General features: G+C 37.0%; 1 protein-coding gene across 1 annotated transcript in view; it reads left to right on the top strand.

Moving 5' to 3' along the window:
• SPTLC3 (serine palmitoyltransferase long chain base subunit 3) overlaps positions 1 to 22,202 on the top strand; it is a 158,085-nt gene that overhangs the window by 32,014 nt on the left and 103,869 nt on the right. The window contains exons 2-4 of the mRNA XM_007526075.3: positions 10,239 to 10,424; positions 18,138 to 18,292; positions 20,059 to 20,207. Coding sequence (XP_007526137.1) covers positions 10,239 to 10,424; positions 18,138 to 18,292; positions 20,059 to 20,207 — 490 coding nt within the window. The remainder of the gene's footprint in view (positions 1 to 10,238; positions 10,425 to 18,137; positions 18,293 to 20,058; positions 20,208 to 22,202) is intronic.

Here is a 22,202-nt window from a genome sequence, read left to right as displayed (position 1 = left end):
GGTCCTAATAGATCTCTTTGAATTTGTCTACATTCTAGAACTCATGTATGCATAAGTTTATGGCAAAAGAATACTGCATTTGACATACTTACCATTAGTGTTGCAGGTGGTGCAAGACAGATAGGAATGCTTATTTATCTTTCTCAATTTCAATTTACCCCAGTGTGTTTCAATTTGCCCTCACTTTTCTGTTTTTAGGATTAGTTCCTCTTCCCACTTGAATATTTTGTTGCTGACTTACAGTAACTCTAGTCTAACAACCCACACAGAATCAGCAGCTCTCTATAGATTGAACATGTCTGCATATGTATATACACATAGACATAGTTCATACACCACTCAGTTTATCCCATCTGAAATGCACAAACCAGTGCATTTCAGTTTATTCACAGATGTCCAACTGTAACCACAATTAATTTTGAAATACTTTCATTATCTAGTCCCTAACAACTCATGCTCACTTGCAAGTATGTTGTATTCCCTTCCAGTCTTTATCCTTTACCCTGAATAAGTCACTTATTCATTTTGTGTCTTTGTAGATTAACTTATTATGACATTACATGTAACAATATTTTACCATCATTTTTAAAGAATTTATTTTCTAATTTTTTAATTATCTTTATTTATTTATTGCATAGAAACAGCCAGAAATGGAGAGAGAAAGGAGAGAGAGAGGAGGAGAGAGACAGAGAGACATCTGCAGTCTTGCTTTACCACTTGCAAAGTTTTCCCCCAGCAGGTAGAGACCAGGGGCTTGAACCCAGGTCCTTGTGAGCTGTAATATGTGTACTCAGCCAGGTACACCACCGACAGCCCTGATCTGTAGTCTTTTATGATTTTTTTTTGGAACATGCTGCTTTTTTCATTTTTATTTATCATTAAAAGTGGGTTAGAAAATTATAAGATTACAGGGTATGGTCCATGTCATACCATCATCAGGCTTTGTGTTCCCACATTCTAACTCCCAAGTATTACAGATAACTACAATAATTCTCACATAACCTTAAAAACATTTTTTTCTTTTCTTTCTTTTTTTTTTTGCAAGTTTATATATGTCAGTTCACTATATGCCACATGTGAGTGAAACCATCTAGTAGGTTGTCTTTTATCTCTTTACTTCTTTAGCTAAACACAATTACTTTCAGTATCATCCATTTTGTCCCAAAGGATAGAATAGCATATTTTTGATTGCATAGTAATATTCCATGGAATATACATACCATAATTTCTTTATCCAGTCATATAACAATGGGGATTTGGGCTGCTTCCCCTCTTTGGCTATGAACACAGTGGTGCATATATCTCTTCTAATTAGTGATTATGTGTTTTGGATAGATAGACACCTGAGAGTGGTATTGCTATATCATAAGGTTATTCCATTTTTATTTGTTGAACTTCTCTCCAGATAGTCTTCCCAAAGAGCTACACCAGTTTTCATTCCCACCAGCAGTAGAGAAGTGTCCACTTTCCTTCATAACCTTTCCAATACCTGTCACTACCCATTTTGTTGATGTAGGATATTATCACAGTTGTGAAAAGGAATCTCAGTGTAGTTGTCATATGCATTTCTCTAATGATAATTAAACTGGACCATTTCCTCATATGTCTGTTGGCCATGCATACTTCTTTAGAAAATTGTCTATTTAGTTCAGTTTCCTATTTTTTAAATGGGTTATTTATTTACTTATTGTTGTTGTTGAGTGTACCTGTTCTTTCCTGTGTCTATGTTTTTTTCTTGTTTTATTCTTGGTTCTATCTTATTACTAATCATCTTATTAAAAGTTGGAATTCATTTGCTTCTTTTCATGTGGGACTCCTCTCAGTAATTCTTGAAAGGCTAGATTGGTAGTGGTGAATTCCTTCAGATTGTGAATATTTGAAAAAAATTTTTACTTCTCCCTCATTCATGTAGGATAATTTACCTGGGTAGAGTATCCATAGCTGGCAATTCTTGACTATTAATATTTTGAATATGTCATTGCACTCTCTTCTTCCTCCAGAGTTTATATAAGAAGTCTGGTGAGACTGATGGTTCTACCTCTTTATGTCAGAGTTTTTCTTTCCCTTGCAGTCTATAATACATTTTTCCTTTTTCTTGCTTTTGAATAGTTTTACACTGATGTGTCTTGGTGTGGGACTTTTACCAGTTATAGTTGCTTCATAGCAAAAAGATGCTGTTCTGTTCTTTCCAATTAATTTCCGGTTAGCTGTTACTGTGGGCTTTTCTCCCTGGACTAGACTGCTGTGCTGTCTCCCCCTGGGACCTGAACATGTGTAGTTGAGCTCTGGCAAATTAAGCTTAAAAGACTCACGGATATCCAGCCATAATGACTAGCCTATCTTTGCCCCTTTGCCTATTTTGCTATACCTAAGTAACCACAATGTACTAAACTCCCCATTTGTTTGATCACCCCCCCAGAAAAAAGATGTTGTGAGAGCTTTTCATAGAACCACTATAAAAATGGTCTCCCCTTCCATCTCCCCTAGTTAAATGTGCCATAGTCTGTAAAATAAGTTATTTATTCCACATCACGCAGAGGAGTTCTGTTTTGCAGCTCAAAGCCTTGCTATTATAACTTTAGTGAAGACTCATTCCCAAAATTCTAATATTCTTGGCAGTTTACGTTCTCATCATGCATCTCACAGCTGCAGCTACCCAACTCTCATATGTCAAAAGTTCTGTAAACATTCCACTTCAGAAAGGAAAAAAAGGCTATTCTCTAATCTGAGCTTTCCTTCAGCATTTTTGTCATCAACAACATTTCCAAATGTCCTACTCCTGTGGTGGCCAAAACCTGAAAGCCTCTTCATTTTTACCCTGACCTTTCTTTTAACAGACCATTGCAAAATAATAATGGAAAGTGTCATATTACATGAACTCTCTCAGTCAGAAAACAAAAGCGTGCTTGTGGGTCAGTGGGTGGTTAATTTGCAGAATTAACTTGTTTCAGAATGCCTACCCCTTTTATTCTACCCCAAATAGTAGAACAAGTGTCTCAGCTCAGATTTAACTTGTTTCAGAATGCCTACCCTTTTTATTCTACCCCAAATAGTAGAACAAGTGTCTCAGCTCAGATTTTTCAGTTCTGAGGGAAAAAGATAATACTGCTGAGATACTCCGTGGCATAATGTTTAGAAAAAGGACATGTACTCTTTTTTTTGTTTTTCTTTTAATTGCCACCAGAGCTAGTGCTGGGTCTTGGTGCCAACACTATGAATCCATGGCTCTCAGTGGCTTTTTTTTTTCTCTTTATTCTTTCTTCCTTTCTCTCTTTCTTTTTCTTTTTTTTTCTATTTTATTGAATAGAACAGAAACAAATTGAAGGAGGAGAGAGGTAGGAGGGAGAGAGAGAAAGAGAAAGAGACACCAGTAGACCTGCTTCTTTCTTTCTTTTTCTTTTATTTTTTTTCTATTTTATTGAATAGAACAGAAACAAATTGAAGGAGGAGAGAGGTAGGAGGGAGAGAAAGAAAGAGAAAGAGACACCAGTAGATCTGCTTCATTGCTGGTGAAGTGCCCCCCACTTGGAGGAGAGGAGTGGGGAATCCAAACCAGGTGGACTTAGTGAGTGAAGTGTACACTCAAGCTAGAGAGCCATCACCCAGGCCCAGTTAAGTATCTTCCCATCTACCTCAGGGACCTATCTCTGGAAATTATACCATCCATTTCCTTATTTCTAATTATCCTTAAGCTATTAAGTACTTTCTTCAACTACTAAATGTGTTCAATATTTTATCTCAAAGAAGCACAAACATCACTAATAGTGTCTAAAGGTACCATAGCTGAACACTACTCATCCCTGTCCTGTCCTCCATTCTCACTTTGCTGTCTCAGTGGACCCCCATTCTCTTGCTTCCCTGTGTGTAGGTTTTGTCTAAGACAGTATACATTTTTCCTAATTGTTTTCTCTAAAGCAACATCATCCATTCTAGCATTTTCATCCTACATACCTATTTGGAAGGTTTAATGAGAATCACAATATGTGGCAGGTACTTTTAATTCAACCTCATTTAATTTTTGAAATTAGTCCTATTAGTTCCATTTCATACTTTAGGCATTTGAGGGCAAGGTCCTATGAAAGGACTTTCATTTCAACATATGAAAGGACCAGAATATGAACCCTGTAGTCCTGTGAAAGCACTCTCCATTACTATTCCTTGTGTCTCATAAAGACTAAACTCAGATTCTACCTTCTTCCAGGAAGTGATTCCTGATAACCAAATGCAATATAGTCCCTCCATTTGTGTCACCTTTATGACATTTACCCACTATACTTCCACTCACCACACACACCAATACACTATCAATTCTGGGAAAAATAAACTGCATGCATTGTTTTCATATATCTGCAGATGTTAGCCTATGAGATGCAGAATAGTACAAGATCTACTCATTTGAATAGCACAGTAATTCTAAAGCTTGGTGCTTCTAGCATAGCCCAATACCTTATTAATTTTCAGAAGTGACAGAAATGCAGGATAGGGTGCCAAGTTACTCAAATCGTCAAGCACTCTGGTTAAAGTAGCTCAATAGCTGCTTTTTTCAAAACTATGAGGAAGAAAATGCAAAAAATAAAAGAAAAATCTTGCAGATTACCTATAGTTTCAACCTTAACCAGCAAACATATTAAAAAAAAAAGCTTATGCTTCCTTTAACTTTTTTTTTAAATTTTTTATTTAAGAAAGGATTAGTGAACAAAAGCATAAGGTAGGGGGGTACAACTCCACACAATTCCCAACACACAATCCCCATAACCCACCCCCTCCCATGGTAGCTTTCCCATTCTCTATCCCTCTGAGAGCATGGACCCAGGGTCGTTGAGGGTTGCAGAAGGTAGAAGGTCTGGCTTCTGTAATTGCTTCCCCGCTGAACATGGGCGTTGATTGGTCTGTCCATACCCCCAGTCTGCCTCTCTCTTTCCCTAGTAGGGTGTGTCTCTGGGGAAGCTGAGCTCCAGGACACATTGGTGGGGTCTTCAATCCAGGGAAGCCTAGCCAGCATCCTGGTGGCATCTGGAACCTGGTGATTGAAAAGAGAGTTAACATATGAAGCCAAACAATTTGTTGAGCAATCATGGATCCCAAGCTTGGAATAGTGGAGAGGAAGTGTTAGGGAGGTACTCACTGCAAACTCTAGTGTAATCCTGCTTTCAGGTATATATTTTGCAGTAGTTTATGGATACGTGTGCACATAAGCTCTCTCTCATAGAAACTGGTGTATATCTAGGTTATGGGACTTTGTTAGAAAGTGAATTACCTGAGATGAAATTAGAGTGTACTATTAAAGGAAAGGTCTCACCCGAATAATGAAGCTGAAGGGTTGTCATTCCACACGTGAAGTCTCTGGATACAGTGTGAGGTGAAGCTTGTTGAGGTGGCAATCGTTGCTTTGGTTAGGTTGTGATCGGCGGATGCAATATTATTTGGTTTGGATTGGGAGATGCATACGGGAAAGTGGGCCCTATCCAAGGGTTCCAGGACTGGGGGGAGTAGGGGCTCTATAGTGAAGATGTGAGGTTCCTGCTGTCTTAGGGTTCAAAAAGACAATCAATAGTTAATATTATTATCACATTATTTGTTAATTGGGTTAACTTTGAAAAGTCCCTTTGTTATGGTTTGTTGTACAGTACCCAGTATCTTGTATATAGCTGTGCTATTGGAAGCTTCTAATCTACTTGGTCTAGGCTTTTGAGAGTCCGCATATCAAATACATAGCCTATATATTAAAAAGATTCAGTTTGTCTTTTGAGAAACTTTGAGACATACAATTGATTTCCCCCTCTCATATTAATTAACTACTGATTTATATGTCTACATTTTGCTAGGAGTGTACATAAACACCATTCCCACCACCAAAGGACTGTGACCCATCCCTCCCGCCCACTCCCACCCCCCACTGGCCCAGGAAGCTACATGTCTACCCCTCACCACTGGGTTTTTACTTTGGTGCCCTACTTACAATTTGATCAGGTCCTGCTTTTAGTTTCCCTTTCAGATCTTCTAAGTCAGCTTCTGTTGATGAGTGGGATCATCCCATACTCATCTTTATCTTTCTGACTTAGCTCACTTAACATAATTCCTTCTAGCTCTGTCCAAGATGGGTCAGAGAAGGTGGGTTCATTGTTCTTGATAGCTGCATAGTATTCCATTGTGTATATATACCACAGCTTTCTCAGCCACTCATCTGGTGTTGGGCACCTGGGTTGCTTCCAGGTTTTAGCTATTATGAATTGTGCTGCTATGAACATAGGAGTACACACCTCTTTTTGGTTGGGTGTTATGGAGTCCTTGAGGTATAACCCCAGGAGAGGAATTATTGGGTCATATGGAAGGTCCATGTCTAGCCTTCTGAGAGTTTTCCAGACTGCTCTCCACAGATGTTGTACCAATTTACATTCCCACCAGCAATGTAAAAGGGTTCCTCTGTCCCCACAACCTCTCCAGCATTTGTTGCTGCTGTCCTTTTTGATGTATGCCATTCTTACAGGAGTGAGGTGGTATCTTAGTGTTGTCTTAATTTGCATTTCTCTGACAATCAGTGACCTAGAGCAGTTTTTCATATGTTTGTTAGCCTTTTGGATCTCCTCTGTGGTGAATGTTTTGTTCATTTCCTCTGCCCATTTTTGGATGGGGTCATTTACTTTTATGGTGCTAAGTTTGCTGAGCTCTTTATATATTTTGGTGATTAGTTTCTTGTCTGATGTCTGGCATGTGAAGATCTTCTCCCATTCTGTGAGGGGTCTCTCTGTTTGTTTAATAGTTTCTTTGGATGTGCAGAAGCTTTTCAATTTGATGTAGTCCCATTGGTTTGTTTCTGCTTTGGTCTTCCTTGCAATTGGGTTTGATTCATCAAAGATGTCCTTGAGGTATATGTGGGAAAGTGTTTTACCAATGTTTTCCTCTAAGTATTTGATTGTTTCTGGTCTGACATCTAGGTCTTTGATCCATTTAGAGTTGATTTTTGTTTCTGGTGAGATAAAGTGGTTCAATTTCATTCTTCTGCATGTTTCAACCCAGTTTTCCCAGCACCATTTATTGAAGAGAACCTCCTTTTTCCATTTAATCCTTTGGGCCCCCTTATCAAAGATTAGATGCCCATAGGTGTTGGGATTGCTTCCTTTAACTTAATAAAAAAAAAAAATTTACATTAACGTAACTACCTAACCCCAGGTTGACAAATATTTCCCAAGAAGTATAACTGACTTTAATTTTAAATATAGAAACATAGCAAATGAGTCATTTTCTGTATGTTAAGAAAGACAAATGCATTTCATAATAGTGTTCTTCAGGGAAGTATTTTATTTTTTCTTTGCCAAATAAAATCACACTAAATTTAGTTAAAAATAAATAATAGTATATGAATGAGACTAAAGTAGATATTGGTTTGGGCTCATGAACATTGATGTCATCTCCAATGTATTACATTTCTTTTCTAGAACAAGGGAAAATAGTAACATAGGCTCACTACACTGAACAAAACAGGGTTCTGTTTGCATCTAGGTAGACTGTCTTATCTGTTATGTAGAGCAAGGGCTTGTCTTAGAGCAAACTGATGCAGGTTCCCATGGATTTCATGGAAATGTTCTGTTTGATTTGGCCATCCATGGAACTTAGAAACGAATATGAGGCCAGGAAAAGCAAAAGGAACACTTTCTTTTTAAAATTTTTTTATTGATTTAATAATGATCAACAAGTCCATAGGGGTGCAATTCCACACAGTTCTCACCATCTGAGTTCTACATCCCATCCTTTCCATTGGAAGTTTTCCTAGTCTGTATCCCCCAGGGAGTATGGACCCAGGATCATTATGAGGTGCAAAAGGTGAAAGGTCTGGCTTCTGTCTTTCCCTAGTAGGCAGGGCTCTGGAGAGGTGAGATTCCAGGACACATTGGTGAGGTCCTCTGCCCAGGGAAGTCAGGTTGACATCATGGTAGCATCTGCAACTTGGTGGCTAAAAGTGTTAAGATATAAAGCAGAACAAATTGTTAAAAATTGTCTACAATAGGTAAAACAAATCGTTTACAATAGGTAAAAACATAGAAGATGAGATTTTGGGTCTCTATTTTCGGAAAAAGCTAGGAAGTCTATTTTAAATATATTCTAAAAGGTCCATGACTTTACTAATTTTTGCCTGAGCCCAACAGCTAACATGGAGGTGAGCTAAAGGTATTGTCTGGGAAGATGGTGTCAGAGATGGAAAACTGGGTCACAGAAGGTAATTATTCCCAAATATGGGATGAATGTATAAATACCATTTACTATAAATCCCACTGATCTGATGTAGGGCTCATTTCAAGCACAGGAACTTGTGATCCCTGCATCCCTGTAGGTTTGAGCTCACATTTTGTGGTTATAGCTAGGAACGTTCATTTCAGGACCAGTCTTCCTCAAGTGGCAGAGTATGTTGACCCAGTCTCCCGTAGAAGAGTGGGGAAGTCCCTACCATTGTTGTTCCACACTGAGGGCAAGACCCTACCTGGACAGACCTACAGGTTGGTCCAAGATGCTGAAAAGGAACACTTTCTATTGATCCTTACAAAATGACCTTAAATGTCATGGACGTTTTTCTCTTTACATGTGGGCATATAACAGCCTTCCTCTAAGTCAGTCGAAAGAATGTATCTGTAGTCTGGTTAAAAAAAAAGTTTCTGAAGTCCTTCATATTGAATCCCCTTTTCACTCATCCTTCTGCTATAGTACCCTCAAAAGGAGTGGGTCTTAAAATTCTGTCTCAAGTCTACATTTCCCAAATTTTGTTTCAGTTTTGCCAGAATTTTTTTGGATTTTGTGCCTGTGTGATTCTACCACTACTGGTGATTCATTATTACTATTATTTATCATTATTATTATTCTAGATAGAGGGTAACTTTTTTTAAATTGTTGTAGCTATTATTGTTGTTGTTATTGATGTCATCATTGTTAGATATGACAGAGAGAAATGGAGAGAGGAGGGAAAGACAGAGAGGAGGAGAGAAAGATAGGCATCTGCAGAACTGCTTCACCACCTGTGAAGCAACTCCCCTGCAAGTGGGGAGCCAGGGTATCGAACTGGGATCCTTGAGCCAGTCCTTGTGCTTGGCATCACGTGTGCTTAACCTGCTGTGCTACCGCCCAACTCCTGATGGTAGCTTTTTTAACAGATGTTAGGTGATACCACCCTGTGATTTTGATTTGCATTTCCCTGATATTCAATTATGTTTAATACCTTTTCATATACCTGTTAACTAGTATATCTTCTTTAAGAAAATACCTAATCAGGTCCTTTGTCCACATTTAAATAAAAATATTTGCTATTTTGTTGTTGAGCATACTAATTCCTTAAACTTTAAAAAAAAATTTTTTTAGTCTTTATTTATTTGCTGGATAGAGACAGTCAGAAATTGAGATAGAAGGGGATGATAGAGAAGGAGAAATACAGAGAGACACCTGCAGCACTGCTTCACCACTTGTGGAGCTTTCCCCCTGCAAGTGGGGGCCAGGGGCTCGAACCTGGGTCCTTGTGCACTGTAACATGTGCGCTCAACCAGGTGCACCACTACCTGGTCCCCCCTTAAACTTTTTAGACAAAAAAATCCATATAGTTTTTGAAAATATTTTCTCTCCTTCTTAGGTTGCCTTTTCATTTTATTGACTGTTTAGTAGGAGTAGGACCTTTGAAGCTTATTGTTATTCTTCACTTCTGCTTTTAAAGATAAGAACATGTTATCATCAGAAATTCTCACATTGTGAATTATAATGTTCTTTCATCTCAAAATCATTTACTGTGCTTCTCTAGCCAAGTGTTTCCTGTGAAATGGAAGTTAAATATAAGAGCTTGGCTAAATTCAAGAAAAATGTTCCATCATGAAAACAGACAGACTAGTTTTTCTAACATCTGTGATATAATTTAATTGCCTTAGTAAGGAAGGTAGTAATTTCAGATTTGGGATTAGAGATTAGATTACGGAAAGATACTTGTAATCTTGCAAAAATCTTAATATTTATTTATTTTTCACTTAATGGATTTAGTAAACATTGATAAATGTTCACCTGCTCTAATGAAAATAATTAGATTTGTAAAATAAAATGTGTGTTTTCTGTTGACTCTCCTCAATTATCAAATTCTACTTTTCTTCAAGCACCTTTTAATCTTAAATATGTTATTTAAAAATTATGAGATCAAACGTGCAAACTTTTAAGTAATGTCATTTATTGTGATGGGGAGAGAACTAACTTGAAATTTTCTTTTGTGTTTTCAGCAAAATGAGGAGTCACAATGTCATTATAAACCACTTGTTGAATCCTTTGAAGAAGCACCTCTTCATGTTATGGTTTTTACTTACATGGGATATGGAGTTGGAACTTTATTTGGCTATTTCAGAGACTTTTTGAGAAGCTCTGGAATAGAAAAATGCAATGCAGCTGTAGAACGAGAAGAACAAAAAGTATGTATGTTCACTTTCCTGAACCTGTATCAATGCCTATTGTTCTGAGAGTGGTAGTGCACATACAGAGAGTCTCAATCATGAGATATTCAGAAATTATTCAGTGTAAATTCTACTCATATCTTTCCCTGTAGTCCCTGCTCATTGACTTGCCTTTTATAAATGTTTAGTCAAGATCTACTTGCTAGATCCTGAATAAAGATTTTCTCACATTCTTTTTATAATAATAATTTACACTGAAATTATTCACTGTAAATTCTACTCATATCTTTCCCTGTAGTCCCTGCTCATGGACTTGCCTTTTATAAAATGTTTAGTCAGGATCTACTTGCTAGATCCTGACTAAAGATTTTTCTCACATTTTTTAAGATTTATTTTTTAATATTTATTTATGTATTATTTATTCCCTTTTGTTGTCCTTGTTGTTTTATTGTTGTTATTATTAATGTCGTTGTTGGATAGGACAGAGAGAAATGGAGAGAGGAGAGGAAGACAGAGAGGGGGAGAGAAAGATAGACAACAGGAGACCTGCTTCACCGCCTGTGAAGTGACTCCCCTGCAGGTGGGGAGCTGGGGGCTTAAACCAGGATCCTTAAGCTGGTTCTTGTGCTTTGCGCCACCTGCGATTAACCCGCTGTGCTACCACCCAACTCCCTCTCACACTTTTTTTTAATAATAATCCTGTGAGATAAATATTAAAGCACCACTTTAACAATAAAACGGGATCCTGAGATGGAACAATCTATTGTAGAGTGCATACCTTTTATGCAGGGAGTATTGGTTTCATAGACAATAACAATTTCAAAATAAGGTGGAGTGGTACTTAAGTAGTTTTCTCCCTTTTCCCTCCTTTTCTATTGCTATCAAAATACAGAATAAAAACTTGGACCAGGGAGATGACTCACTAATTTTTAAGGCTCTGGCTTCCATCCCTGACAGCAGATATAAAAGATTTTAAAAAGTAACTAGTAAATTGAGGATACATGCCTAGGACTGAGTTCAGTATTCTAGCTGTACCATCAGCATTATTTGTAGCTCTTCCAGGATTTAAAAAAAATGAATCTGAATAAAATGCAAAGTTTTTATTCCATCTAGGTCAGGGTTTCTCACCTTCTGTACAAGTAATATTTAGGGCTGGATAACTCTTTGGTATGCAGTTCTTTCTTTTGCATTGTAAGATTTTTTTAAATTTTTATATTATTTATTCCCTTTTGTTGACCTTGTTGTTTTATTGTTGTTGTGTTTATTATTATTGTTGTTGATGTTGATGTCATTGTTATTGGATAGGACAGAGAGAAATGGAGAGAGGAGGGGAAGATAGAAAGGTGGAGAAAAAAACAGACACCTGCAGACCTGCCTCACCACCTGTGAAGCGACCCCCCTGCAGGTGGAGAGCTGGGGGCTCGAACCTGGATCTTTATGCAGGTCCATGCACTTTGCACCACCTGCGCTTAGCACCACCTGCACTTAACCCACTGTGCTACCGCCCAACTCCCCTCATTGTAAGATTTTTTTAACAACATCCTTGGCCTCTACCTTTTGCTTTCTAACCACTACCCAGTTGCCATAAGCACTCTCCCCCACACTACCATCATCAAAACATGCCTCTAGACATTACTAGATGTCTCATGGACTGAAAAATGCTCTCAACTTAGTACTATAGATCTAAATTTTTCAATAGTTGGCCCATAATTCTACAGCCTCTTCATTTCAGGTGACTTTAGACAATATTCACAGATCCTTAAAGATCATGCATTTTGTTAACATATTTTCCAGATTGGTTCATGAATAGGAAATTTCCTATTTTACTCATTAATACTTCCAAATACTGTGATTTAGATATGTATCTTTCTATATTAGTACCCCTAGAGTATATTACAGCAAGAACATAGCTGAAGAGAAAAAAAAATTCATTTTAATTAGAAACTGTCAAATACTGTAATTTAGTAAGTAGCATGGATAGTAAGATAAACAGATATTAGAGTAGTATATCCAGGAGCACATTATATGAAATATTTCTTTTTGCCTGAAAGCATGTGTATTACTTTTAAAGGAAAATGAGAGTCATTTTCATTGCTATAGTCCCTCACTTTTACAAGTAGTTGAGAACATGGTTTAAGAGACCTGTGTTAATTGTACAGAAGAAAATACATAGGGGCCAAGCAGTGGCACACCTGGTTGAGTGTACATGTTACAGTGTGCAAGGACTCAGTCTCAAACCTCCAACCCCACCTGCAGGGTTATGTTTCATGAGCATAAAGCAGTACTACAAGTATCTCTCTGTCTCCTTCTCACTATCTTTCTCTCTCTCTCTCTCTCTCTCTCTCTCTCTCTCTAATACATAAATACAATATTAGGGGGAAAAAAAGAAAATACATGCCTTTCCATCAGAGACTTGAGAACGTGAATGAGGTGGAGATATGTGTGGAGAAAGATTGTTCGAGTTTTAACAGATTAATGAACAAAACGTGAGAAAAAACAATGTTAGGTACGAGATAATGTAAGAAGTGGGGATTGGTGCCTCTTGATTCCCTTAAGAGATCTGGAAGGCATAATATTGGAGCCTGAATATGGAGAATAAGTTCATCTACTCAGTAAGATGAAAAATTAGAATTTCCCTGAAAAATATGATATGCTTACAAGAGGGCACTGTTTGTATCAAGAATTTATTCAGTTTTGCCATGTTATGATTTTAGCATGTGTATTTTATGCTAGTCACTGTGCTATAATTGGAGAAAATAAGAATAACGAAGGCAGATGTGGTTTTTGCCTTCAAGGAACAATATAAAAAGCTATTGATTGAAATAAAGGTACTATAAAAGTAAGTGGATGATATTAAGGGAATAAAGAAGAGAAACATCTCATCTGAAACTGTTAAGATTTCTGGGAAGCAGAGTTAAAATGAGATCCAAAGGATACAAAGAAAGAAGTAACGAAAAGGGTGCGAAGAGAGCATGTCTTCATGAAGAAGAAACTAAAAAATGAGAAGTAAGGAACAGTATTGTTTCAAGAAACCAAGGAATTCCAATGACTAGTGTATTGTGGAGGAAAGTGGGAATATGTGGGAAGAAAGATTGAGAAGCAAGCAGGGATCAGACTATAATGGGTTTTTATAAGATATGTAGAAGAATAATGGGAAGGGGTTGGATGATTTCATGCTGAGGAATACCTACTTAAAAAATAATGCTCACTATGTGTAAAAAGAATTGCAAAAGTCAACATAGAATTTTTTAAAAATCAGTTTAGATAATAATATAGAAATCTTGGAGACCTCAGGTTTGGATCAGAGTAGGTATAATGATAATCATGGGAAGAGGCTTCTTAAAAGAGATGTTTAAGAAGATAGAATCAGGAAATATTGGATAGATTTGGGGAAATAAGAAGTTGGACAGATAAAATTATACACCCAGATTTATGACTTAAGCAGCTCCCTCAAAACAAAAAAGTGTCATTTACTAAAGAAAGGGGATAGAAAAAGAGTAGTAAATTAATTTCACTTTGACAAATTGAGTTTGAAGAATTAGCAACTTTTTCTGAAAGTCTAGACCTCAATAGAAAAGTCTCAGATATTATTACATCTCTTATATTTCTTAAGTATATCAAAATAACTAAAACCTATAGAAGTTAATGAGATCTTCCGAGAAAGATCTATAGAGAAAGTGAGAGAAGAGAATGGAGGAATTTAGATAATTTAATAGACGTCAGAGACGAAATTCTAATTGAAGACTAAAATCAAAGTCGTAATTAGAAAGTCTTATAATAACTTAGAAAGTATTTGTGCATTAACTAAAGAAGAGGTATCTTTAATTTAAAAAGTGGGGCCTAAATCTTGAGATATCTAGAATGTAAAAATTAACAAATGTTGTTGGGTGAATATGTCTAAAATAAAATAGAACTAGAGGGAGTCGGGAGGTAGCCCAGCGGGTTAAGCGCAGGTGGCGCAAAGTGGAAGGACCAGTGTAAGGATCCCAGTTCGAGCCCCCGGCTCCCCACCTGCAGGGGGATCGCTTCACAGATGGTGAAGCAGGTCTGCAGGTGTCTATCTTTCTCTCCCCCTCTCTGTCTTCCCCTCCTCTCTCCATTTCTCTCTGTCCTATCTAACAACAATGACATCAGTAACAACAACAACAATAAGTACAACAACAAGGGAAACAAAAAAAAAAAAAGGGAAAATAAATTTTAAAAAATTAAAAAAATAAATAAATAAAATAGAACTAGAGTAATCCCAAAATTTCACTTCAGTCAGATTTATATAAAGATGGCAATGGTATCCATCATATATCCATCATAAATGTGATGGTTTTATAATGGCAAAAACATGACCATGTATACATTTTTGAAGTTAAAAAGATAATTTAATAGAAAGGAATATAGAAATAACTAAATCAAATAGGAAACAAACTTGTATTTTCCCAAAAGAACTGACAGGCCTCTCATCAGTTAAAAATTACACTGAGAAACTGGGGAAAGAAAGCAAATTCCTCTTGATCTTTTTCATAAGGAAGTTCGCTGCCTTTCCTTGACACTGTCTGGTCTGTTTCTGAAACTTTTATCATCAATCTGCTTGTTAGTAAAAGTAAGTCAGATACCATAGGTCAACATATTCTAGAATTTTTACTGGAAAACAGGGTAAGTCAAATATAAAATTTCCATGTGTGGCGTCTTTTGGCAGGATGAGACTTCATATCCTCTAGCCTATTTCAACATATTTGATCCAGAAGTGCAACAAAGCTCATAAACTTTGGTTCTTCTAAAGCATTTCTTATGTTTCAAGTAGAATATATTTACACAAATGCTTGTTCTCATAAAAGTTAACTATGAGATGGAGATGTGAGGGCAGGAGGGTTATCACTGTGTTCCTGGTTTCAGTATGTGTGCATCCATGAGAGTATGAAAGAGACAGGATGGGAAAGGTGAATTCTTCCAACAGAGTTTTCAGTGGGCCCCACAGGGAGCCCTAGTGATGAGCTTATGTTCAAGTCTGAGTTAGTTACCACTCCACCCCAAAAAAATAAAGTCTTTGTTTGGTAAATAAGTAATAAAAATAAAAACCATCTCTATGAGACAGAAGTCTTAAGATACTAATTCATAAGTTTTTATTGAATGTGAAGGTCAGTCACTTGCAGAATTCTCTGACCCATCAAAATAAATTAGAACCCCTATACTTCAGAATACTTATTCTCCATAAAGAGCAAGCTAGCTGTCCATTTCTTCATAGACAGAAATTCAAGATCTCTAGACCAAGAGCCAAAAATGTTGGAGTATTGTCCTACCTTCCCTTCAGGATAATGATGATATGTTATTATATATTAAAGTCATATTTTGTTTTCTCAAGTCAATGCCAAGTTCCTTATAATGAGAAAATACTTCTCCATATTTTGGCAATCTGTTGGTTTAGTATTTTCAAGTTGTGGGTCATGTTCTTTATCATCAGTGGTACTGTAGAAGGAAGGATAGATAAACTGGGGCAGGAGCCATCTTAAAGTCACTCTGAAGTGATTTCTAAAAGCATGAGTAAAGACGGAAACAGAGTTGATATCATTTGCCATTTTTCTGGGTTTTCTCTCTTGTCAATAAGGCATCTGAACTCTGTGATTTTGCTATCCTTCTGTCCTGGTATCTGAGTATCTTGCACAGTATTTGGTTCCATTCCTGAAACTGATTTTATTTTAACTTTGTAGGTGTAATATTTTGGGGTTGTTTTTCTGCTTAAATTAACTGTTTTCCTAAGCCAACTATTAATATCTCTCCAAAGTCAAGTAATCATTTTATTTTGAGTAAAATTTCTCACAAAATCTAAGTCTAAGATTCTACTTTAAAAGCAGAAATGTTACTTTCATCTTAATATGATGAATTCATATGATACCATTTCAAGTGAGAAATTTAAAAAAATAGAAACAGAACACAGATAACATTTGGATGGTGAGAAAAAAATGTTATTAAACAAAAGTGGAAATAGTTTGGAAAAGATTTCTTAGGGGGCAGTCAGTGGTCTACATGGTTAAGTATACACATTACAGTGCTCAAGGACCCAGGTTCAAGCCTCTAATTCCCTATTCCTAGAGAAAATCAACTTTGTTCTCTAAACGGAGAAGAAATAAAGAAAATGAGAAATCTCACTCCCAACTCTTTATGACTCCCTATTGCCTTCAGTATAATGCCTAAGTTTCTCGTGTGGGAACTCAAGGTTCCCATGTGACTAGCTGACATTGCAGTTTCACCTACATAACAGTGAACAGAGAGATAGTTCAAGAGGTAACAGGGAAATAGACCAGACAGGACCTTACTTATGACTCTGAATGAGGTGGAAACTGTTGCAGATTCTGAGATAAGACTGACAGGATTCACCCTATGTTTTATTAACTTTTTAGTGATTTAATAATGAATACCAAGACTGCAGGATAATAAGGGTATAAGTCTATACAATTCCCACCACCAGAGTTTAGTATCCCCTCCATTGGGAGGTTCCTTATTCTTTCTCCCTCTGGGACTATGGAACAAAAAATTTTATGGGGTGCAGAATGTGGAAGGTCTGGATTCTGTGATTGCTTCTTCACTAAACATGGATGTTGGCAGGTCAATCCATATGCCCAGCCTATTTCTAGATTTCCCTAGTGGGATAGGGCTCTGGAGAGATGGGGTTCTAGGACATATTGTTGAGTTGTCTATTTTTACTCATTTTCCTCAACTACATCTACCATTTCCAACATATTCACCCTGAAGCATTCCTACCCATCCCAGCTCATACACACCCTCTCCATGTCCTCTCCTACAAAAAGCCACCTTGCTTCCACCAGCAATATGCGATTCTTCCTTTGGTTCAAATCTCTCTGATGTCCAAAGTGCTTGGCTTAGGTCAAGGCTTTTCATTTTATGTCTTGCATTAACAGTTAGAAGTTAGATGAACAAGTGAGATATGATTTGCTTTGGCTAGATTATAAATCCCTGAGGCATGAATTACACTATGTACCACAAAAAGAGTGCTTCTACTTCACCTGCAAGAGTAGCATGGTGCTTCCACAAACTTGGCAATTTGGCCTCCAGATCTTTGGCTAGATGGATGACTGCTGAGCATTTGCCAAAAGGTTTTGTCAACAGCCTAAGTGCATCCACATTTCTAAATATACCGTAAGAAGGAGATTAATGTTCAAAAAGTTAAGACCAAACTATTTTTTCCAGCTAAACGTCTGCAGTAATAAGCATCTACTGTTACCATAAAGATGAAATTCTATAGGAATTCATTATGTCTACCACTCACTTGGGGAATCAGACTATGCCATTAACATCACTACTTTTATTTACCATATTTTTTGCTTCTTTCCCTTAAATTATTTTTGGATCTATTTTTTTCAAATAATTTTATTGAGTGTTTAATGGCTTACAGTACAGTAGTTAACAGATGGGCATATTTTCTCATCTCACCATGATAGGCATCTTTATTTTCTACTGGGTCATCTGATTTCATCCCTCTTGAAAAGTAAATTCTTTAGGGATGGAGACCTCATAGTGTCTGAGGAATTAACTTGTCTGTCCCTTAACCTTCAGACACTGTTTTAAAAATTTGTAAATGAAATATTTGCAGGATTCTTCCCTAATTCCAAGCCATCAACTGCAAAGAAAATGCAATTAGGAAGTTAGAAATGACCCCCAAAAACATAGTAGTAATGCAAAAAGCAAGTGACCAAAAGTAAACTTTTACTTTTGTTCTAACAGAATTTTGTGCCATTATATCAAAACTTTGAGAACTTTTACACACGAAACCTTTACATGAGAATCAGAGACAACTGGAACCGTCCCATCTGCAGTGCTCCAGGAGCTCAGTTTGATGTGTTGGAGAGGGTGTCAGATGACTACAACTGGACATTCAGGTGAGGAAACCACCTGGAGAGTCTTCATTGAAACACAATGCTTTCAAGAAGATCCTGGCATGAACATCAGATTTCATACCTGAAAGAAAAAAGAAAGCCTAAGTGATAGCCACCATTTAACCTTTTGCAAACCTTCATAATACGAGTGGAGGGAATCATGGCAATTAAACTTCTTGTTATTTTCTTTAGCTATTTAGTAAGGATTTACAAAATTATAAGATTATAGCCATATAGTTCCACACTTTACCCACCACCCAAGTTCTGTGTGTCCCCAGATGGATAGCTTATTTATATCACAATTAGTATGAGAATAAAATTCAAAGGTATAGGATACAAAGAATCAAGAGGAGCTCTCTTCAGATTTAATGGGAAACTATACCCTTCTAGTTTTCTTGCTGAAAGAGACAGTGATGACCATGACTCTTTCTTATTTAGGAAATGCTTTTCTTTAACTTACATATCAACAGAGGGAAAGGGGGAGAGAGAGAGACAGAGATACAGAGAGACAGAGAGACAGAGGGAGAGGGAGAGAGAGAGAAATTGCAGCAACAAAGTTTTCTTCAGTGTAGTGGGACCTCAGCTCAAATCTTGTTTGCATACCTGTCAAGGAAGCACACTATCCAAGTGAACTATTTCACAGACTCCTATTAGAAAAGTCTTGCTACAATTGTAAGCTGAATGTGACATAAAGCAAATGCCCAAGAAGAATCGAGATTGAAATTGGGGCAGCTTGGAACATTCCTACTCATGACACAGAATGTGAGCTCAGATCTATAGGGATGCAGAGGTCTCTTAGGTTCCTAAGCTGAATATGGGCCCCAGATCACATCAAATCAATGAGGTTTACAGTCAACAATATTTATATACCTTCCCCATATTTAGGAGCTACTCTCTTCCCTAATCCAACTCTCTAGCCTTTTTTTTATAGCCATGACATCATCTCTCCAGACAATAACTTGGATCCACCTGCATATCAGATGTCAGGCTCAGGAAAAAAAAAAAAAAAAACTAGTATAGTCATGGGCCCTTTGAAATATAACTGATATATGCCTACTAACTATCTATAAAATGGAGACCCCCCCAAATCTTCATCTGAATTATTCCAGCCTTTAGGTTCATGATGAGTCAACAATTTGTTTGGCTTTATATGCTAACTCTTTTTTCAGCCACCAGGTTCCAGATGCTAATATGATGCCAACTGGACTTCCCTGGGCAGACAAACCCACCAATGTGCCCCAGAGCCCTGCTTCCCCAGAGCTCTGCCCCTCTAGGGAAAGAGAGAGACAGGCTGGGAATATGGATCAACTTGTCAACACCCATGTTCAGTGGGGCATCAATTCTAGAAGCCTGCTCTTCCACCTTCTGCACCCCATAATGACCCTGGGTCCATACTCCCAAAGGATAAAAAATAGAAAGCTAACAGGGGAAAGGAGGGATACAGAGTTCTGGTGGTGGGAATTGTGTAGAGTTGCACCTCTCCTATCCTGTGGTTTTTGTCACTCTTTCCTTTTTATAAATAAATATTTAAAAAAGAAGAATCATGACTAAGTTCATAGTTCCTGATACTTATTTTTTCCCAATGCTTTCAACAGTTTTGCTATGGGATAACTTTGCCCTAACAACAAACCATTTTGTGATGATGAGAGTGTAACTGAAAAAAGAAAACATACTATTAGGCTAGACCCAAGATTTCTTTGAATATGACTCATGACACTAGGCTATTAAATAAAAACATCCTTTGTCTTCACCTGTCCTTCTCTTTTCAGATTTACTGGAAGAGTAATCAAAGATGTCATCAACATGGGCTCCTATAACTTTCTTGGTCTGGCTTCCGAGTATGATGAATCTATGAGGACTGTAAAGGAAGTTTTAGAGGAATATGGCACAGGTGTGGCCAGCACCAGACAGGAAATGGGTATGTAGGTTCACTGTTTCCAAATTTTGTCCATCTGAGTCTCACATTCCTTTGGTTACTTCTCAGACCTACACTGAATGTATTTGGTATGCTGAAAACAAATCTGTTATAAAATACAAAGAGATCAAGGTATATGAGTCCTTTAATGGAAAATGTAAGCATCATGCTGTTGCCAAGCAGTAAATTCACGACACATTTTGTTTCTTCCCGTGATTTTAGTTCTTGGCCATGCTATATAAATTGTAGACATTTTGCCTTCAAATTACTTTATGATAATATCACCCAAATAAAAGGGTTCTTCACTCCTTTGGCAGAGGGGGGCTCCCTTCTACAACTTTTCTTTTTTATTAACAGCTTTATAGAGGTATAATTGATATTAAAATGTATTTATCTAATGTATATAATTTGAATATTTTGAGCATATACATACCTTGTAAAATCACAGCCAAGGTAAACATGATATCACCTCAGAAAAAAATTATGCTCTCCTTTTAATGATAAGAGCACTTAATATGAGATCTCCCCTCTTAGAAAATTTTACTTTGAAATCAAGTATATTGTTAACTATTGTACTATTACAAAGTATGCTGTGCAGTAGATCTCTAGAACTTAAAACCTTCCATAACTGAATCTTTATAAACCTATTGAACAAGACCTTCTCATTGAGAATTTGGTATTTAAAACCAGTTTTCTTAGTGGTGTTCATCACTAGCTAAAATGACCTTCCATTTGTATTTGTGTATGACCCATCTCTGCTACTAAAGTATTAGCTTCATGAAGAGTGGAACTGATTTTGTTGATTACCATGTTGAATAAATTGTGAGTGCATGGGCTAGATGGAAAAACTTTCTATTTCTTTCTCTTTTACCAAGACATTTGTATTTTCTTTTAGTAAGTTTTTACTTATCTATTTTCTTACCAGAGACCAGAGCACTGCCCAGCTCTGACATAGTGTTGCTGAATAATGTACCCGTGATCTGTGGGGGCCTTAGATATGAAAGTTGTGCAAAATACCTCTATACTATCTTCTTTGGCCAGCTTATTTTCTTATTTGGAGAAGTAAAGTTCTATTGTGAGAAGAAAATTTCTAGTCCTTTCCAATCCAGGAAGAAAAAGAGATAAAACTTTATATAGAATGCTTTATAATTCTTGGTAAGTTATCTCTCCATATTTATTCCTTACGAAAATCCTATGTCATAGTAGGCAGAATGGGTGAAGTTATCTAAACCTTCTGGAGGAGGAAACTGAGACTCACAGTGACTAAGTAGTGAGCCCATGTTAGTTAATTAACTTTCCTAACTCCAAGTCTATCGCAGCATTTTCACTATAACAGTTTCCTACCCAAGGTAATATATATTCACCCTGTCAGACTCAGGCCTATCAAAGAATCAGAGGTAAATCTGCTAAAAAGTGAGCCTTTAGGATTCTGGGGAGTGATGTACACAGTTAAACACGCATATTATCGATAATATGCAAAGACCTAGGTTCTAGCTCCTGCCCCCATCTGCAAGGGGATGCTTCATCAGTGGTGAAGCGGGTCTGCAGATATATGTCTTTTTCTCCCTCTCTATCCCATCCTCCCCTCTAAATTTCTCTGTCTTTCCTATGAAATAAAACAAGAAAAAAAGAAAGGGGGGGGAAATGGCTGCCAGAAATTGTAGATTTGTAGTACTAGCAATGAGCCCTAGGGATAACCTTGGCAGCAATACAGTGTGTGTGTGTGTGTGTGTGTGTGTGTGTGTGTGTGTGTGTGTGTAAAGGCAATTTAACTTTGATGAAAAATAAGTCGCATGTCCCTCTTAACTAGCTAGCTAGCAGAAGAACTTTTATAAGATTTAAGTATTTAAGCTTGCACACACACAAAAACATCACAATTCAAATATACCCAAAGAAGCTTTCTTTATCAAGCAATTACCTAGATACTTGGCTTAAATTCCTGAGTTAATTAATTGTTATCTATATTTCTTTTTTCTTTTTTATTTCTTTATTGGGGGA

The sequence above is a fragment of the Erinaceus europaeus genome, chromosome 1 (assembly GCF_950295315.1).
Source record: "Erinaceus europaeus chromosome 1, mEriEur2.1, whole genome shotgun sequence".
NCBI classification, from domain to species: domain Eukaryota; kingdom Metazoa; phylum Chordata; class Mammalia; order Eulipotyphla; family Erinaceidae; genus Erinaceus; species Erinaceus europaeus.
This window is presented reverse-complemented; position numbering and strand designations above follow the sequence as displayed.